Here is a 20,715-nt window from a genome sequence, read left to right as displayed (position 1 = left end):
TAGCGTAGAATCAAAGACTATATTCAAATCGCCCCCTAGTATGATATGGCGATCGGGGGAGGCAGTCACGTCTACCAGCACCGAGTCCATAAAGCGCTCTTGGTGGTCATTAGGGCTATATAAGGAGCCAATAGTGAATGTCGTGTCCCCCAGGCGGAGGCGGTATGCCAATAGCCTCCCCTTCTGTTCCGCAAATTTGTACAATACCTCCCCCCTGAAGGAACTTGCTAGCAGGATGGCTACCCCCGCGGTCTTAGATGCGGCAGAGGAAAAAAAACTGAGTTGGGAACTTAGCAGAGCGCATCCTATGACAATCCCGTGATAGTAAATGGGTCTCCTGCAGAAGGCATATATCGGCCTGTGTCCCCCTCCAGCAGAGATAAGATCGCCCTACGCTTCACAGGGTTATTCAGACCCTTAACATTAAGGGTCACTACCTTCAGTGACGACATACCCCCAGGGAGCCGGAAACGCCAAGCCACGGGCAGACAATAAGCGAAAGGGAGGCACGGGATAGCAGCGCAGGACGAGCAAAATAGAGCCAAGCAATAACATTTGAGATACTGGACAGTACCCCCTCAACCCCTGAACAACTCCCAACTCCCCCCAAAACAGACCCATGGCAACTGGCAAATTCCCCACCCATATACAAACAACCCATTGTCCCAGTCAAGTCCCAAAACGGACAAGTCTGTGGAAAGTAGCAAAAGTGGACGTCCAGCCACTCGTTCTCCCCGCCTCACCCCCGACCCTCCCTCCAGCCCCCAAACCTGGCACTGAAGAAGCTAGTCCATCTCACCCCGGAGTGAGTTTACGCCGTCAAGGCGACACCGTTCGTGGCGACCGAGTCCCTGGCCGCTTCTTTCAGTGCGCTGGCCATGTCCGCCCTAACAGTGGGCGAGTCCGGCCGTCCAGCACTCGCCGCCGACCTCCTCCTCGCTGATCGCCGCCGTCCTCCTCTATACGAACGCCTCCAGCTCGGTGTCGCTTCTCCCTCCTCCGCGGCCGTGAGGCCCAGGACACCGCAGACATCTTGCAAGGAACGCAGCTGATGGAGCACCCCGTTCCAACGGAATATCAGGCGAAAGGGATGCCCCCAAGAGTACGGTGTCTCATGCTCTCGCAGGAAATCTGTTGCAATTTTGAAGGACCTGCGCTTCTGTAGCGTGATAGCGGACAGGTCCTGATACAATGCCACAGGCCGTTCACGGAAGGTCAATGGTTGCTTTCTGCGGGCTTCGGCCATGATGCGCTCCTTCACCGGGAAATCCGGGAGGTAGGCCAAGATGTCCGGCGGAGGTGCCGTCGACTGTCGCTGTCGGCCGACCCTGTGGGCCCTGTCGATTCGGATCGGGAAGTCCGCGGGCTCTCCCAGAATCTCTCTGAACAAATCCTTCAGGTAGCCCGTCAGGTCTGTCCCCTCTTCCGCGGACGGCACACCTCGAACTCGGATGTTGTTCCTTCTCGACCTGTTCTCCAGGTCCTCATTGTGCGCTTGGAGTTCGACATGTTGCTCCCTGAGACGGAGAACGTCTTGCTGCAAATGGACAATCTCTTCGTCCCTCCGTTGAGCCGCTGACTCCACACGTTCACCCAGGCCCTCCACCTCTCTACGGACCTCGCGCACTTCGCTGGCCACCTCCTGCTTCAGCGTCTGGAAGTCAGCCTTAAGCGAGCTGAACAGATCTTTCATGAAGGACCTTGTGATGGGGGGGCTCACCTCCGGTCGGGTCCGCTGCAGCCCTAGAAGAGCTCGGGGACGGTTGCGCCCTGTCTCGCTGCTGCTGGGCTCTGCTGAGCATATCCGGCAGGGTGCGGTCCCCTTTCCTCGATCCTCGGTTCCCCGACATTCATGCCTCGTAAGCTGCCACACTCCACTCAGTCAGAAATGCGAGCTCGGTCCACCAGCAGCAGGCCTCGGCTTCGATGAGTCTCCAACGGCCGGCAGAGAGCCGCCAGGGGGAACGCCCGTCGTAGTAGGGACACCAAGGGTCCTGCGCCACAGAGGACAAAATGGCGGGCCAGTCCCGTTCTAGAAGGCAACTCACAGCCCAGCCATAATTCAGACGTTGGCCCCCACAGGTGGGACCCAGGCTGCAGCGTCCCTCAGGAAGAAAGAGCCATGCCGGGCCAGGGGTGCAGGAGTCGTCCCCGGGCGACACTGTAGGAGGGCTTCGTCACCGTCGCCTTGAGGACAAGATGGCGGTCGGGCGTAGCCGGGCAGATCATCCGAGCCCGACGGCGCCACCCAGGCTGCGCCAAGAGTCAGTTTCACTGAGAGGGGTCCCATCCGGGGCCGACCAGCCAAAGAAGAGAAACAATAGACCCGGCCCCAGATCCTGAGTACTGTCTCAAACTGGCGACGGGGCTGGGGCTCACACAAGGTAGCAAGCCACCGCTGCAGATCCAAGCGCCACCACGATCACACAATAGGGTCCACCCTTTGCGACATCTCGCGGCAGCTAGCCATCTGTCGTTCCCAATCGGGCACCGTTTGATGCGGGTACACAAGCGAATTCCGCGCCAGGCCACCAGATATCAGCACCAGGGTCCATCCAAGCCTCCCGGCCAGCGCTCCGCTCCGCCTCCGAGGCGCTTCGCAGGTCGTTTATCGTCTCTAAGCGTACCTCCGCCGGAGCGTTCGGGGCCAAAGTTGCAGCAATATGTGCCCCAGGGTCTCCGCCACCCGTCTCTCGGCCGCTGAGCTTCAGCAGGGGGAGAGAAGCTGACGAAAAAGGGCTCGGGCCTAGTCGGGCCGGAGGAGCTGCGGGAAGAAGCGTCCGCTCACCCCGCCATCTTGGCCACGCCCCTCTATTTATTTTTTTAATTCTTTTTTATTAACAGTGCCCAAGAGACCACACAGTACAAAACTTTTCAGTAAGTCCATACAAATGTTATGTATTTTAAAGTTGTTTGTTTTCTTTGTAATATAGTTGTTCATATAGTTTGGTAATGTAGCTGTTGTAGCTTTGTATTGGTGCTAACGTTTTTGTTGTAATAAAAAATGTTTAAGTTACTTTGGATTATTTTCCTTAATACTTATTATAAATGTCAAGATTATTATAGTATTGCAATATTCAGTAAAACTGGTAGTTCCTTGTTAAGATGCTACTACATGTCAATATATGTCAATGGCACCATGCACACCTTTATTCGACAGAGACTTGGTAATGGTGAATATGCCTACACAATCAAATATGGACACCAGTTGTCTAAGAAGTTTTATACTCTACTTTGGATATTCATCAGTATGAAGAGATGTATGTGCAGAGAGAACAGTTTCAACCCACAGCCTACTTTGCACATATGCTACTCTGGGGAGATGTCTCACCTGTTTTCATATCATAGTCTCTATAGTGGGTATGCAAGACAGACTTAAAAGCGCCTTGAGACCTTTCTGGTGAATCGTGCGCTATACAAGAACTTATGACTATGACTATGACTAGAACATTTCAACTCCATACTACACTTGTACATCTGTCATACTGGGGAAAGCTGTGACCAGAGAGGTAGCCACTTTTACACCCTAATTTGCAACCCCATCATCCAAGTGACAGGTCAGGGGAAAGGAGTCAGTATCTCCCAACACTATACAGAGTTACCATGCAACAGACTTTAAACAGGGTAGTTTCTCCCCACGGCATACTATGTATATGTGTCAGCACGAGACAGGGTATGAGTAGAGGGACACATTTTTCTCAAATTCTACAACAACCTCCTCTCACCCTGATAAGACGTGTTAGCGGACAGGTCACTTCCTTCCCAGACAGCACTGCATAGCACTGTTGATTTAAGGAGAGGTGTCAGCACAGAGGCCACTGCTTCACTAAACCATACTGCACATCCATGTTGTCTTGGAGATAGATGTTAGTGCAGATGAAAATGTTTTCCTACATACTACTATATATGTCTGTCATGCTGGAGAGAGCTGTGAGTGGATAGCAAAATCCATTCCCACAAAGTAATATTTATGGGTATTTCCCTGTGGAGAAGTCTCAGTGGGGAGACTAGTACTTGTAATACTTACTATGGAATAGTGAGTTCTTGCATGTGAGGTGAGTACCTTCTCCACCCTACTATGCATACTATTGATCCTGGGGAAAGGAGGCATTTTCTCTTTACATCTTACTCTGCGCATTAGTTACCTTCATGCAAGGTGCCAGTGGAGAGGCCAGTCTCTGCCCCTAGTCTAGTAGTGGAGATTATATGGATAAGTATTGTAATGAAGGTAAATGTAAATTCTTCCCCTTAAGTAATTTTATGATCTCACGTGATCGCATAAAAAAGAGGGGTACTGAAAATCTGGTGCGTTTAAATTATGCATATTACAACAGGATATGTTCAGTTAAAATGTAAATTCCATTATAAAAGTACGCTCTCATGAGAAACTCGCGAGCATAAAGCAGCAGATGCTGACCCCTCACTGTGGACGCGACAGACTGTGCACCTGGCTCACGAGAGTCAACCATGCTATGTATGAGAGCATCGTGGCTCGAGAATCATCAACAAGAAATAAAGGGTAACAGCACAATCAACATACATAATGAAAGTATAGGGTAGCTCCGAAAAGGTTTGTTCAATTAGAATTTTTGAACAACTGTATTTTCTTGTGTTTTTAAAATTTTTAACTTTTTTTTAAAAGAGTACAACAAAGATAAGAATTTGGAAGTAAAAAAAACATTTACTTGAAAATAAAGAGGAGAAAAAGATAGAAAAAAACATGTAAAAAACACAAACTACAGGCTGGGTAGACATTTATGATCTTGGACAAGCTTGACTTGTGCAGCCCTGCTGGTCTCAAAAGAAAAAAATATATGCTTACATAAGAAGCAAAAAGTCCTCAACTTAAATAAGCAGGATTGTTATCTGCTTGAGCGTTGAGTACCTGGGCAGGCACAGTGTCATCAGGTTCAAAAGACGTGGACGCCCCTGTGGAGTTATCAAGCTCTGCAGCATGGGCTAACTCATCCCAAGCAAGGCTCTGATGGGGTACTCGTGCTGTATTGCTCATTCTGGCTGGCCCTAGTGAACTCCTTTTTGCATGTTTTACATATGACACATTTCGCAGATACTTTATTCCCACCTGGCAATGTCAGAGAAGTAGGCAAAAAAGGTCTACCCACAGCAAAACCCAATAGCCAAATGAAGCAATAAGGAAGGAATCTTTATTTTCTAAACAAAGACATCCATAATAATCAATCACAAACCTTCATTGGGATGTCTTTCTTCTCCTGGGTTTCTCACTGGTGTCTCGCGAGAGGCTTGCAAGATTGTAAAAAAAAGAGGAGTTTCTTTATATCTCAAAAGCAACAAAACATCAACAGTGTTTCAACCTTAAACAAAACTTCTTGTGACTTATTTCATCAAAATTACAAAAATACAGTGTTATGAACTCAATTCCAAGTGTATGATCTTGCGAGCGTATCGCAAGAGCCAGACAGAAATTACAGCCTTCTCGTAGTCCACACAGAGTATTGTGTTTGACTCCCACAATCATCTCGCTAGAGCTGTACGTTTGTAAACAAAATAATTCATACAATATAGATACTGTAATTACTCAATCATTAACTCATTCAATGCTCATGACGAGCAGAGCTCATCATGAGCCACGGTGCTCGTGGCTCATGACGGGCTGAGCTCGTCATGACCGTTAGAGCGCTCGTATGCTGGGCTAATTACCCTGCTGTGCGAACGTTCTAAAGAAACGGGCTCGTCATGAGCACACGACCACCATGCTGCATGACGAGCTGAGCTCGTCATGAGCACCGGGGCGCTGTGCGCGCCCCACCTCCCCCCAGCACAGCGGGGGAATGTGCCCCGCATGGAAGGGGTTGAAGATTAGCATTCAATAATAATACGCAACACATGAAAAAGAAATCTGTAAAATAGATTGTTGGAATAACATTTATAACTCTAAGATCTTGCGAGTCTCCCGCAAGCCACCTGTGAAAGCGATCACACAGCTTAAAAATGGATGCTCATTGTAAAGACACAGTTTAAAGTATAGTAAAAACTGATCAGCGTGTTTTTGAAATATAAATATTACGTTTATGTAAAGATTGACACAAAGAGTATGAAAACTATGAACATTTCTCAATATGTGAGTTACAAAAACTAAGATGAAGAACATTCTCAGCACAAACATTAATGGAATTGTTACTTTCAATGCATTTAGAAAAATACTTTTATATTTAAAAAAGCCTTCAAATTTACTCACAAAACCAAAGGTTAAAGTAACAATATAGTTAGGTGTAATAAAATGAACTTTTTTATTTAAAAAAACTTTTTAAATTCACTGAAAAAAACAAAGGTTAATGTAACATTATATTTAGATTAATTCCTCAGTGTGAACATTAATGTTTTGAATTAAAAAAACAAAGAAATTCACCAGTTAGTTAGTAGCACTAACTACAACTTATGGCCCAACCATGCAACGCTTATAACATTACATATGACAACTTATGATATGTTCTAAGACATCATCTTTGGGAATGGAGACTGTTCTATACAATATTTTTCATGGCAGAAATGTAGTGCAGAAGTAAGCAATCTACGATGGGTGTTAAATAGCATGACAAATGCCTAAAATAATACCACCATTGTTAGAGAACAAGAAGACGAAAATTGACCCTCAGGAATAAAGCGACCACAAAAAGCTCAAGTAAAGACTGCTGCATATGGCTGGTTATCTAAATAGAGGTTTAGAGTGCTTATATTCTCTGCGACCTGGGTGAGGGAGAGCAAAGTCTGGTAGCCAAGTTAAGTTAGTGTTCTCCATAATCCATAACTACATCTCCAGCTGACGAGGTAACAGCTGATTGAAGGCATAGAATAAAATGCCAACAAAACATCACTGACCACTTGATCAACCAGAGGTAAGTGCCAGCAAGTGGGACCATCAGTATGTATATATGTATATAAACATACATATATATACACACACACACACACCTATATAGGTTTTATTGCATAATTAATAAATAACCTTTGCATCAGACAAATAAACAGTACATTGTATGAGCAAACACACATAGGAAATAATCAGCACAGATTCACAATATGGAAACTTAAAGGAAAATGTATCTAAAACTCAAGCTTGCTCATGCGGTTAGTCTAATAAAGTGCTAAACTGCCTGTACAAATTGAAAGTGCAAATATAACAAGGAAACTGTAATCTATCAACACACCTAATATAAGCAGCTAAAAATCACAGGGTAAAGACATTATTGGTATAAAAAGCCATCATTAAGTGACTTAAAAAAGGGAACTCTGTCAAGCAAAAATTTGTCTGTAAAGGACCAGTGTGCCTGTGCACAAGAGCAGTGACGCCCATATAGCGAACTGCCATAAATTGTAAACAGAGGCGCAGAAGCACAAGTTACGATATATCTGTAAGAAACATTAGTAGTGATAGATCCCTTACCTTAGAATTACCCCCAGGCGTCAGACTGGATCCGGAAAGTTTTTCGCCAGCAGTACCCCTGCAGGTCGGTAGGCGTCTGCGTGCGTCTCCGCGTGCGTCGTCGGTGCCGGGTTGGCGTCGCTGGAGCTACTTAGAAGCACCCACGCGCGCTAATGTCAGTTCTGTACATAGCTTTTGTGCCAGGAACGCAGAGCCATGCAAAACACTGACCACTGGTGCCATGTAACTAGGGCCCTGAAAGGGATGACCTTAACCCTAGAAATCAGTCCGAATGGGGAGGATGGGTGGGGCGGTAAGAAGGTAAGTAACTTGTGCATCTGAAAGAAACACGTAGTGATAGGTTCCTTACCTTAGAATAGATACCCGAGCAATACCAACCCCGGTGGTGGGTCTGCTAACCAAGATCACACCAGAAAGTCCTGGAGAACAGAACGGCCAAAGAAGCTGTCTCGCCAGACTTGGCTGTCCAGGCAGTCGTGCTTAGTAAACATGTGCAGCAAGGCCCACGTAGCTGCCTGACAGATGTCATGCAAGGGAACTCCCTGTCCCAAAGCAGTAGTGGCTGCCGTTGCCCTGGTAGAATGGGCGCGTAGCCCCACAGGAGGCTCCTTTTTAGTCAAAGAATAACAAGCCCTAATGCACAGAACGACCCACGAGAGATGGTCCCATTGTGCACGGCCCAACCTTTCTTCGCGCCCACGTAGCCAACAAAGAGCTGGTCATCCACCCGGAACTGTTGTGTGCGGTTGAGGTAGAATGAGAGTGCACGTTTTGGGTCCAGACGGTGGAACCTCTCTTCCTCTTTTGAGGGAAGCGGAGACGGAAAGAAGGTGGGCAAAGTGATGGTCTTCCCGATGTGAATGGCAGTGACAACCTTTCACAGAAAAGATGGATGAGTCCATAGAACAACTTTGTCCGGATGGACTGTTAGGAATGAGGTTTAGAAGATAGAGCCTGGAGCTCACTCACTCTTCTGGCAGAGGTTATGGCAACCAGGAAAGCAGTCTTAAAAGTGAGAAGACGAAGAGGACTATATATAGTTCAAAAACATATTGTATGGTCTTTTCCATTGTAGAAGCGTCCATACATATTAGTGACTCACGACAGCCTAAGTGTAAGTCCCACTTCCAGGGTACAGCCATAGCCATGTCTTCTGTTCTCCTGTCCATTAGCAGGTTTGAAGTGGGTTACATTTACATTTTCAGTACAATTGCCCGATTTATATATTAATATTTAGAGAACAGCTAGTATGAACTTCCCCTCTTAATCAGTATGGACGCTTCTACAATGGAAACGACCATACAATATGTTTTTGAACTTCATGACAATGTTGAAGGAAAACGTTGGTTCCCATATCTAGGGATGTGGGTTCAGGATATCTTTGCATAAAGAGCTTTTTACGCTATGCTAAGTTCGATCCAGCGATTCACGTTGGGCGCATGTCATGAGAGCAGTGTCTCCCTATTGGCCATGCGCGATAATCTAAGCTAGATACTAAACCGGGATCTACACTACACCCAGTATGCTTGCTCTACTGTTGCGCTGGATTTCCATTGGATTCAGCCCTTACTACACCCGGCTGTGCGGTCGGTAATGAACCCTTTAGGTTCCCTTCTTCTCCTCTATTATGGAAAGGCGAAGTTACTGTGCCGAAATAGCGTGATATTTCTTGGCGTTTCATAGGTACCGCACATGCGCGAAGGAGCTGTGTTTTCCTCCGGTCACATATCCGCAATGTGAGTAATTTAAATGTTCTATCTACACGCCCAGTGTGCCTTTCCATCCAATCTCTGGCAGCTACATAAGGGAGAAGGGCGTTCTTTCACATACCTCCACTTCCGCTTGTCCAAACCGGGGGTACCGACGGGAAGGTGAGTCGCTTGTTGGCTTATCTCTTAACTCTAATTCATACAGTTCCTGCCCGTTATATAATCAGTAGTCTTGTGCTGAAGTAACAGGATTAGAGGGAGCTTTGATGGTGCTATAATCCTTTCAGACGCTGTTCCCTAGTGAGGACTTTTTCGTCTTTTGTTCCTGGTGAACCTAGAAGTATCTGACTATGGGTGACCTGGATAACTATCCCGGTGGTACTTCTTAGGACTTCCCACGAATGTTAAACAGTCTATGGTTCTAAGTATATGTTCAGGAGCTATAAAGAAGTTGTCTAGAGGCATTTTATAATAAGAAGCTGTCTAGATACACATATAATTATCAATATTGTGTCCTTGGGACATGAGAAACACAGCAGTATGTGTGGGTCCTGAAGCGCCTGGCGGGAGTCTCAGTGTGGGTTGGTTCATGGTTTGACAGAGGCTTTCTATCACACGTTTGTTGGGTTACTGTGTAGACTAATTAGAATGGGCACTGTAGAGTTGTGTGCTCACTGTGTCCTTTTTCTACACTGCAGAGTGGGGCCTCATACTCCCGAGCGGTTGCCGGGTGAGGTGAGGTCATCACCCACACAAAGCTGGGTGAGTATCACCATGAGGAAATGCCTCTGGGTGACAAAGCTATTATGCTTTTTAAATAATGCTGAATGAAACATTATTTATGTAGGTGTGATTGTCTATACAGTTTCTGTGTATTCACACGGATGTAGGGGTGATATTCAGTGTTGTTGTAAATCATTTTTGTCTTTTTAGGAAGAAGACATTCTTCTTTCCCTCTACTGGGTATCCAAGCATGAAAATTCCTGGTAGATATGTAACTTTTTTCTTGTACACTTATTGTTTTCCGTCACCTGACACACTACTTTTAGTTGCAGTAGCTATCTTATATCTATGGTCCTGAAGAAAGCCGGGGCAATGCCCCTTTGGCTGAAATATGTCGACCGTCCTGCACAGCACCATAGGGTAGTCTTACTACTTGGCGTGTTTTTAACCTTTGACACATGTACTTCTGCCCGAACGTTTCTCAGAGTCAATGTAGTCAATTTTACTTATCACTATTACTTGAGCACTGCACTTTATATACACCACTTCATATACATCACTCCATGATGGTTTACATGGCTAGATCACTGACATCCATTCCCACACCGGCACTACTTGGTCGGACGTGGTATGGATTGACCAGCAACTCCCACATGACGTAAACTCCACCATAAGGGTGGGCTGATGGGATTTGTTCTAGCCATTGTTGTCAATAGCACATGTGTTCACACGCGCATCCAACTGTTCCACAGTTACTGGTATAGCTATACACCACCTCTCTTGACCTGGTCTGCTCTGTTTGGTGTTTTGAATCTCCTCAGAAGTGTAGACAGTGTCAGTCTCCTCCCCAGGACAGACCCTCCTCCGTGGTACAAAAAACACAAGGGGATGGTACTATCCTAGGAAAAGAGAGAGACCAAAACCAAGGTCAAATAAAAGGGGTGGCCGGGCAGAGACCCAAACGCCAATAGGACACAGTTCCCTGCAGAAGATAGAAAAGACAACAAGAAAGGATTCAATAACATGTGAACATGAAAGTTATATTACTAGCTACTCATACCCATAGGATAAATATGCTGTCACGCTCTTACCTGACCTGTGTGGTAAACAAACGCATATGTGATTCACTGAGCACCTAAAAAGCACTCACATAACCAAAAAAGGATATATGTCAACCAACAGTCCGTAGGTCTCTCTCTCCAAAGGAAAATAGACAAAAGGCTTCGGAGTCCCAAAAGATTTCTGTCTCTCTGTTTCTCCGGGAAATCTTTAATGATAATGTTCCACTTAAATCAAGAATGCCAATGTACTCTAAGAGGAAACGCGTCCTCACGTTCGCCCGAGTACAAAATGCTCACGCTCAATGTCAGACTGTAGAAAAACGCTACCTCGCGTTTCTTTTGCAACAAAAAATAAAGGGGCCAAAAGTTTGTAGAAAAACGCTTCTTCGCATTTCCCAGGAATGAAACAAAATATTGTAGAAAGATGCAGCAGCTATTCCTGCGCTGCCAATTCCAGGAACACAGTATGTTTCGTGACACAAAACTCCGGGTCAAGAGTCACGGAGGTGACGGGGGGAGTGGAGCGGGAGAGCGGAGAGGAGTTGCGAGGTCCGGGCACTCCTTACCGTTTGGGCGGGTATCAGCGAAACCAAAAGGAAACAGGTAGAGTTACAGGAGGGTAACGGGGGAGACAGGGAAGTAATATCCAGACACACGATTCTGGAAACAAGGCAAGTCCAAGGTCCAAACACGAAACACGTCTAAGGATCGTAGCGAGGAAAACCAAGCGCCGCCATCTTGGAGAGGGAGGTATAAGAACCTCCTCTCATCGTCTGTGATTGGCCCACAACCTCCAGTGTCTTTCGAATTACGTACATCCCACTATGGCATTCTGGGAATTGTAGTGTCAGCAGCGCGTAACAGCATATTTCTACCTGTAACTACCCTCAGACTGGCAGAAAGGGAATCTACGGTCTTTGGATCCTAACACCGGGCAATGGTGTTGGGCCACATTCCTGTCCACAGGAGCCTCTGGTTTGGGCCTGGACCAAGTGCCCAAAAGAACTTCTGACAGTGCATCATTAAAAGTTAGCAAGGGCTCCGAAGAGGTTGCTGCCGGTTGAAGCACTTCTGTCAGGAAGTTAGTCCTGACGGCCACTGTAGGGAGTTCGAGGTGGAGAGCCTCGGCCGCCCTACGCAACACTACTGCGTAACTTGCTCCCTCCTCCGTAGCCACGGAAGGAGGAGACAGCATGCCAAGGTCAGGTGAGTTGTCTAGACCACTGGCATCCCCCAAATCCTCTGCCCAGTACGGATCATCCCCACACTGTTGTGTGAGAGGGTTCTCAGACCCCTCCCGGTCCTCCCCTTCCTCCGGCCCCTCAGCATCTGAATCGGCGTTGAGCGATGCCGTTCCCGCGCCGCGTCTGGTTCAGGGCGAAACCGGGAACGATGTCGGCGGTAGTACTGGATGACGTCGTAGGTGGTGCTGAAGGTGGGGTAGACACCGGTGGAGTTGGTATTAGGTCAACCGGTGTCGCCTGGGATCCGAGCCCAGATCCAGGGGGGTCCGGCGGTGCCTGGGCCAAAGCTGACGGTGGCACCAGGGCCGAAGCCACCGGCGTCGGAAGGGCAGGACCCCAGGCCAGAAGGCGCACCGGCGGGGCCAGACAGCCCAAAGAGCCGAGCCATGACAGCAAGAAACTCTTGACCCTGTGCAGGCGTCACCAACGAACCCGGAAAGGGTGGGCAGACCGGCAGCGGCGTTGCAGGCTCCGCAGAGGTGGCACCACCCACGTCGCGCGAGGGGAAGTCGAAGCGCGACTGCTCTTCTTCGACTTGTTCTTGGAATGCTTCGACCTACCTGACTCCGAGTGCGAAAACTTCGATCCAGAGGAACGTTGTTGATGGCTCCGCGACGGGTCCCTTGACCTCCCACGGGACAGGGACTTTGAGCAGCGCGGTGCCGACTGCCAGACTTCCAGCAACTTACGGGTCCGCTCCTGCAAAGTCTTCGGCGCCATCGCCCGGCAGTCGGGGCACGACTTGGAGTCGTGGTCGCGCCCCAGGTAGTAGAGACACACGCGGTGTGGGTCCGTCACCGGTATCATGCGGTGACAGTCCCTGCAGTTGTTGAAACCGGGCATCCCTACGACACCAGGAGTCGTTTTACTCAGAAGAAAAGAGGTATAAGGCCTCGAAAAAAATCAGTTAAAAAGTGACTGGGGGTACTTGTTCTTCTCGGATCTGCGCTTGCTGGCGCGGAAAAAGAAAGAGAACTGACAGGCAGGAATTTAACCAGTCTGACATTCATAATTATACTTTGTGGGTTCAGTGTTGCTAGAACGCCCTGTCCACGAGTGTGCATCTTCAACAGGTAAAACTGCTGGCGAAACAATATTTACAGGGTACAAGTAATACAGGGCACAAGCATATTACATGTAGGATGGATTACTACTCATTGTTACAAATTTGCATTTCATGTCGGGCTTTTCACTTTGGTAGGTGGTCCAGTGTTAACAAGACCCCAAACCAAATCCCAGAAATCTACTTTTTGTATGTCTTGGGTAATTCTCTCTTATGTAAGGTTGCTTCTCTGGGTTATTACATGATTATATAACCATCCGGCATTGGGCAGCTGGGACAATATTTCTTTATCAAAAAGTCTACCCAGAGCCTGTGCATTGGCATTCACTACTTTTTGTGTTAACTCATTATGACTGACCCCTGGCTCCATACATCCCAGACATATAGGTTATCCAGGGATGCATCCAGATAGCGGGCATGAGCAACTTTGCTTCCAACAGTCATTAGCTGATCCCATATCATGTTATTAGGCAAGTTAAGGGGTGCTACACAGGGTCAGACTGATTTGCATATGGCCATGTCTGAACTGGGGTGGCTGAGTGAGCTAAAGAATGGTGATGGATTAAACCCAGATCAGTTGACTGGGGGTGAGTGTTTGATTTGCTCAAACGCTCCGTCCATCATCCCCTTTTGTATCGCTTTGTTCGCCCTAAGTTGGCAGGGTATGCTCAGACGTGAGTCCCTTGCTCACTTGGCCACTGGATTCAAGATAGCCTGGCTGATGAGGATTATGAATCCGAAACCGGTCCCAGGATGCTTGTTCCTGGTCCAGGGAAGACATGGTTTGGCAGTTCGGGCTGGACTGTTCCCATGAGGCACAGGGTCAGACTGATTTGCATATGGCCATCTCTGAACTGGGGTGGCTGAGTGAGCTAAAGAATGGTGATGGATTAAACCCAGATCAGTTGACTGGGGGTGAGTGTTTGATTTGCTCAAACGCTCCGTCCATCATCCCCTTTTGTATCACTCTGATCTTATGACAGCAGCCTCACTGGGTCAGTGAGGCTGCTTTTGGTAGGCGAAGAATGCCTTTGTTGATTTTTATCATCAATGTACCTACCAATTTTCCTGCTTTGTCCATCACAGTCTTGAGCCATCTGTCGTCTGCGTGCTGCTTGCCTCTGCCTACATCTGGCCTCCGGGATCCCCTGGGCTCCTGGGGGTTCCAAGGGTTAACGTTCTCCCCCTGGTAGGTGAGGAGCAGCCGAAGTGTCAAATGTGCCCTCTGGGATGCCAAAGCAGAGGGTGAAGTGAGTGAGCAGGGAGCAGCAGCAACAGCACAGCCCTCTGTGTGGCATTAAGGGCCCTTCCTCTGCGGGAGTCCATTTACAGATGTTCTACAACCAACTCTCTGAGCAGCTTCTGAGACCATGATTGACTGAAACCATCAGTAAATAAAGATAAAGAATGTATGCTGTTCCTAATTACAAGAAAGGGAAAACTAGGGGAACCGGTTTTGCGTGGTCATGAGATGTAGGAGGACGGGGATTCCTCCTCTTGGAATTTGGGGCCCTCACACACCCGGCTGGGTGTCATGCCTCATCATAGGGCTGCTCCTCGTCAGATCGGCGCAGGAATACCTGATTGGCTCCCTATGAGGGGCTCTTTGGCGGAGATCTTTTATTCCAAATTGCCGTTTGGTGCCATGTGGGTGAGGGGCCTAACCAGTGCAGATGAGTGAGTTGAGGTGTGTAACCTGAAGGAAGTTTAAAACACGTTTGGAAGTACGAATGAACACAATTTTATTCAATAGGTCTCCCAACTTGATTAAAAGAGACAACGGTGCATGTCTGAGGTTATGCATCAGGTAGGGCGCTGTATTGTGTGGTCAACATGTTTCCCGCCTAGTAGACAATCAATCTGGTGGCGATTTGTCAGGACCTTATAAAATCAAATCTATCTACACACGGGTGGTTATATGGTGTAAACTGCCTCTTTAAACCAGCCTAACACATACTCTGTGTAGTACCTGATAGAACATGACCAACCCGGTGAAGGAATAAAAACAAATATTAAGATCTGAGACATCAGTATAAACATAACTCTTGTGTTCCCTGTGTGACAAGCTCACAGCACACAGTGGTGAAGGCTAAAAACATACACAACGTGAGTGCCATGTGGGTGACTCTCACAGACCCTTTATTGTGAAAATTACAAAGGCACATATGGCGGAACACCACCATGGTTGCAGAAAGAAATGATGAACTCACTCCAGTCTGGTTTCTCATTTTACTTCATCAATACCCAGCAGGTATCACACAAGGAATTTCCCTATGTACTGTGTGGGTTGTAGGGTAAAAGAAAAGATTAGAGCACAACACATAAGATGTTGTAGGTACGTGATAAGGTATATGGAGCAGTGAGGGAGTTGTTTAATACTATCAACAGTAAATGAGAGGCAGCCGTTAATATATGTTAAGTAAACGTCTGTTTACTTAACATATATTAACAGCTCATTAATGTATGTTAAGTAAACGTCTGTTTACTTAACATATATTAACGGCACGTTAATATATGTTAAGTAAACATCTGTTTACTTAACATATATTAACGGCTGCCTCTGGTTTACTGTTGATAGTGGGGAAGGAGAGAGGTGTCCTATATGTTTATAGTGTCCTTTATGTTTCTCAGCGAACACTGATGGGCATTGTAAATCAGTGTCAGCCTAACTAGAATGTTGGGACTGCATCTTGGTTGTCCCTAGTCCCTATGGAATGTTGATGTTTGAAGGGAGTCAGTTATTAAGAGCCTGGCATGTCCTGATGGTGGCACAACACAAAATTAGTCCAGCACACTTAAACAAAAAATAACCAAATTCTATATACACATATTAGTTATTCAAAGGCAGAATCAGTGATCTTGTAGAAGTTCATTCTTTATTAAATCTTCATTTAAAAGTCTGTAGCCATAGCCAACGCGTTTCGTCCTTCACAGACTTCTTCAGGGCGAAATGAATCTGCAACATAGAATGGTCATACGCCAGTTTCAGTGTGTCCTCTTATAAAGGACAGTCATAGAGCACAAGTCTCAGAAGAAAGGGTTTTACATCCTCATTATGATAATGCTTCCTCAAAATTTGTGGTAACTCGCTTTCACGTTGGTGAATAACTTCGAAAACAGTAATTCCTTCAGTAGGTCATTCTTGTTCCGATATCGGCCAGCTCCATGGCGTGGCGTCCTAATGGTGGCTGTGCTTCTGAGGCTGAAGTGTAGTTGATCCAACTTAATAAAGCATCCTGACTTCCAACCTGCCACTGTCTACTACTTCAGTTCACGGTTCTCCTAGTTTTCCCTTGTCTCGTAATTAGGAACAGCATACTTTCTATATCTTTACTAAGTTTGGGCACTTATGCTGGACCTTTCCAAAAAGCCCAGAGTCCCTCCTTTGTGACTGACCATCAGTAGATGGTCACCATTGGATTTTAGAGGTTGGGCCTGCATGACATCAGATGCAGTGGTTTCAGCCACCTCAATAATCCCAGCCTCAGGCCTGCAGTCCCAAACAGCATTCACCGCTTCCTCAATGGTGATTTGCATTATTCATGGTTGTAAGCTACCAGCTACATACAGCCTCCAGCAAAATAGTAAATGTACGATCAAGTAACAGATTTCCATTTTCCGGAGCTATGGTCTCATTGAGATGTACATGGATGAAGAATAGACGATTTAAAACATTTTTAAATCGGTCCAGGTTTATGAGGTTGGATATCACCTACACCTTTATTAGATTACATACACTGGACATTGCCCTTTTGATCGATGTTATTTAGCCTTTGATGCCAGTACAGCAAAAGATGTTCATAAATCGGTGGCACGAAAACAAAATAATAGTTCTTCAGTAAATGATTCACAACTATCAATAAATAAACAAGTAAACTCCAAACAATTGCCTGTATTTAAATATTTCTGAATTATTTGTGTTACACATTTGTAAAACGAAATTGACAACGTCAATCAGTTAAAAGTATTAAAAGGTGTATAAAACCAAATGCTAAGCAACTATGAGTTAGTGAGTCTGACAACTCACCAACTGTGCCAACTGAGGACACTCTAATCTCACAGATGGCAATAATGACCAGATCAGAAATATTTCCAGCAAAGCTTTGATGTTTCAGGAACAAAATAATATAATTATATTTGAGCACAACCTAGCGGCTAAATAATCCATCATAAAACAGGAAAAATGGTACGCATCAAATAATAAACTTTCAGTTTCCCAAAATAATCACGGTTTATAGTTGACGCTACATTCATTTTCATTCTTGCGGAAACCGTGTGATTTAAAATGCAGGCGGCTTCTTGAGGCACAAAACCAGGGGAGTGGCAGCTGATGGAGGGAGGGGATACAGACACGGCATCAGGGGCGGCTCTAGGCTCATGGTGGCCCTGGGCAGGGAGCGTAGGTAGGGGGCCCCGGAAGAGGGGGTCCGGGCGGGGCGCAGCGCGGAGGCCAGTGAAGAGTGCGGGGTCAGGTTGTTTGGAAGTGGAACAGAGCCGGAGGCTGCCAAATCCCTACCAGGGGCCGCCATGCAAATATGTATCGATCCTCAGAGGATTATTATATTAAGGATATATATTGGCGTGGTGGCCCCTGGGGTTTGGTGGCCCTGTACAGGTGCACAGCTTGCACATGCCTAAAGCCGCCCCTGACGGCATCCTCTGTTGCATCATGCCTTACACAAAGAAATATTTGTGAAATGCTGCAGGTGAGCTCCTTAACTAACTATGCTGTAGAGTAGACAAGAGTTTCTATAATTTAAGGCACGCTTTAGCTCTTACCATTGTCCAGTTCAAGGCAGAGGTTGTACACAGCAAGAGGCCTCTTGTTGCGCGTCCCTTGCCGTCGCGATTGCCTCGGGGGGGCGTTAGGGGGAGATCTCGATAACGAGATTGGTTCCATCAGATTGTCATTGGGTGGATTCCTGAAGATCTGCGATCCAAAACAAAGAAGCTGTAATTGCTTGTCACGCGGAGAAAAGAGCACAGTAAAAACTTTGAAATGTTTCGAAACAGACATTTTTGGATTGTTTTCAGGACACAGGAGCCAAAACGTTTCTTGGCAGTCGTATATTTCACGAAAGCCTTAAAAAGAGGAAACTGAAGCATTACGTCTTACACATTACCAGCTCATAAAACATGCAACTGGACGTGCCAGATAAGAGAAAAGTTGCAATCAAAATTGTGTTATTCTGAAATTTCACACACACATCAGTGGTTTGCCAATATACACAGCCTACTTAGTGGACGATCATAAAAATCGTGTACAACATGGGAAACATATTTCTTAGGGAATCATTTGTTTACATTGAACTAGAGAACTGCTGCTCCCTTGATTCCACTGGAACATTTGTTGAGCTTATTTTCACAAGTTTGTTTATAACTGCCATCAAAAACAGTATTAATGGTAATGGTATTGCCTTGAAGTTATGTATTTGTGAAGTGGCCAAGCAGAAAATGCTCTAGTGTTTACAACGAGTTGACATTCAAGCTCATTCTTGGTTTCCACAATCAACATAAAAAAATTAGATGTTAGAAAGAGATGAGGTTAAAAAACAAATAGACACATCGCATAATGCTAACAACATTCCACTAATATTATTTATGCATCATTTAACCAACATGTTGTGGTGTTTAAAGATGTCTGTAGTCCTGTGTATGAATGATGTTCTGTGCAAGTTGATAGTCTGCCTCCTCCAGCAAACAATGTGTGATGTTGTAATGTACGGTGGAAGTGCGTGGGATTGAACGCAAATGATCTGTGCGCAGTGTCTTACGTCATGCACGCGCATTGGAGGAGGAAGACGTACACCTACTCAGTTGAGAGCAAGGAAGAGGATGGCCACGGAGCATGTCCTGCTCCTAGTATCCCTTGTGAATGTAAGTAAATGTATCCATTTAATACGCAGTTATTTCCATTGACACCCATCTCAAACTCTCTTTTTTAACCCTGCAAAGTACCACGCATCGGGAGTTACACTAACGCATTTCAATATGGTGGTTCGCATCACCACACCAAAATGCATTGCCACGCATTTATAGCACCTCAGCTGTCTGCCGGAGCACTGCTATTTAGCAACTCAACTGACTGTCAACGCTTTTAGCTGGTAGTTTGCGACAGGCTTGGGGACTGGCTCAGCCCGTGGTACTCACTGACTTCACGTCATGAGTCTTCAGTATTGTCATTTCATTTATCCAATCACAATAAGCAGGTCTGGAATCGTTTTATTTTTTTTGGCAGCCTCCGGCACTGTCCCGGGCAGCGCCACGATCCAATAAGTCAGACACTCTGACCAACTCACGTGGCATTGGCTGCACTGGACCGCAAAGCAGGGCAGGGTAGCTGCGAAGGCAGTCACACACCACCACTCTCTGGCCAAGGTCCGGTCCGAACCATTTTGCCAGCCAGGCAGCAGATAATTGGTGTATTACAAGCTTCTCCACTGGAGCTGGTGGGCTTCCAGCAAGACTTGAGCAGCCCCTGTAGGCTGGCACAGTTTGCCCATTCTGCAGTGCTCCGGGTGAGTCTGACGGGATCCAGTTCAGGGTGTATGAAAGATACATGCAACTTTCAGCTAATTTCCAAATTTTTCTGCTCCTTATACTTGAAAGTTACGTTATTCTCCCTGTAAAGTGACAGCCACCAAGATCCAAGCCAGACTTAATGCGGTTCCACAGGGTAACGGGATGTTTTGCTAATGCGGCCCACCAATGAAACACTTATACTAGAAGAGCCACCACCAAGACCCAGATAAGTAAAAAGTGGGCTTGTAAAATACACTTAATACCGCAACGTATGCACCTCCAATAGACCCCCGTCCTTCAGCAAGCACACCTCCCACACGCGGCTCTGCAGAGCAGCACTGACCCCAAACTTTGCCCCACGAGCTGCATTGGAAATCAGAAAACACCAATCTTACAGCGACATCCCCACACCGCTCCCTCATCCCAGGAGCTGGGGCAGAAGCAGCAACTGCACAAACAAACCCTAATAATGACACGGCCCTTACAGCGGGAAAGACAAACATCATGGTTCCATCTCCAATGCCCCCACCCATCTCCCCCATTTTTTCTCGACCCCACAGCAAACCCTGAACAATCAGCATCACTACCTAATACTCCGATCTGCCAGCACACAAGAGCGCATTCCTGCGCCATGGCAATTATGGCACAGAGTCTTTACTGCCTCCTGTTGCACAACACCTGCCCTGTGCCAGTTTCTACTACAGAGTGCCCTCCACACCTCTGCCACATGCTAAAGAAATAGACCCTTTGAAAAAATTATGCCCACAAAAAATGTGATCCTGGGTACAAAGCATCAATACTATGCCCCCTAAAAGTTCTTATTGTTCTTTACAATACCTGTGCCACCCTTCTGAATTTCCTATCCAGCGTTCGAAATGCGCCGTGTAACTGCTGCATGACCACACAGTGTGATCCTGTGTTACCTGTATAAGGACCCTGGCGTAGGCAGGGGAAGGGAGCAGGGGCGTAG

The 20,715-nt window shown here is 46.6% G+C and overlaps 1 protein-coding gene across 3 annotated transcripts in view; it reads right to left on the bottom strand.

Moving 5' to 3' along the window:
• ARHGAP10 (Rho GTPase activating protein 10) overlaps positions 1-20,715 on the bottom strand; it is a 1,108,509-nt gene that overhangs the window by 271,869 nt on the left and 815,925 nt on the right. For 2 of the 3 annotated variants that reach the window (XM_086962271.1, XM_086962274.1), the window contains exons 19-20: positions 18,003-18,153; positions 5,208-5,261 (exon numbers count right to left, since the gene is read on the bottom strand). In XM_086962271.1, coding sequence (XP_086818397.1) covers positions 5,208-5,261; positions 18,003-18,153 — 205 coding nt within the window. The remainder of the gene's footprint in view (positions 1-5,207; positions 5,262-18,002; positions 18,154-20,715) is intronic. The other variant, XM_086962272.1, reaches the window with a different exon arrangement.

Source organism: Lissotriton vulgaris, chromosome 3_1 (assembly GCF_964263255.1).
Source record: "Lissotriton vulgaris chromosome 3_1, aLisVul1.2, whole genome shotgun sequence".
NCBI lineage: Eukaryota > Metazoa > Chordata > Amphibia > Caudata > Salamandridae > Lissotriton > Lissotriton vulgaris.
Note: the sequence above shows the minus strand (reverse complement) of the source record. Positions and strands in the feature narration are given on the sequence as shown.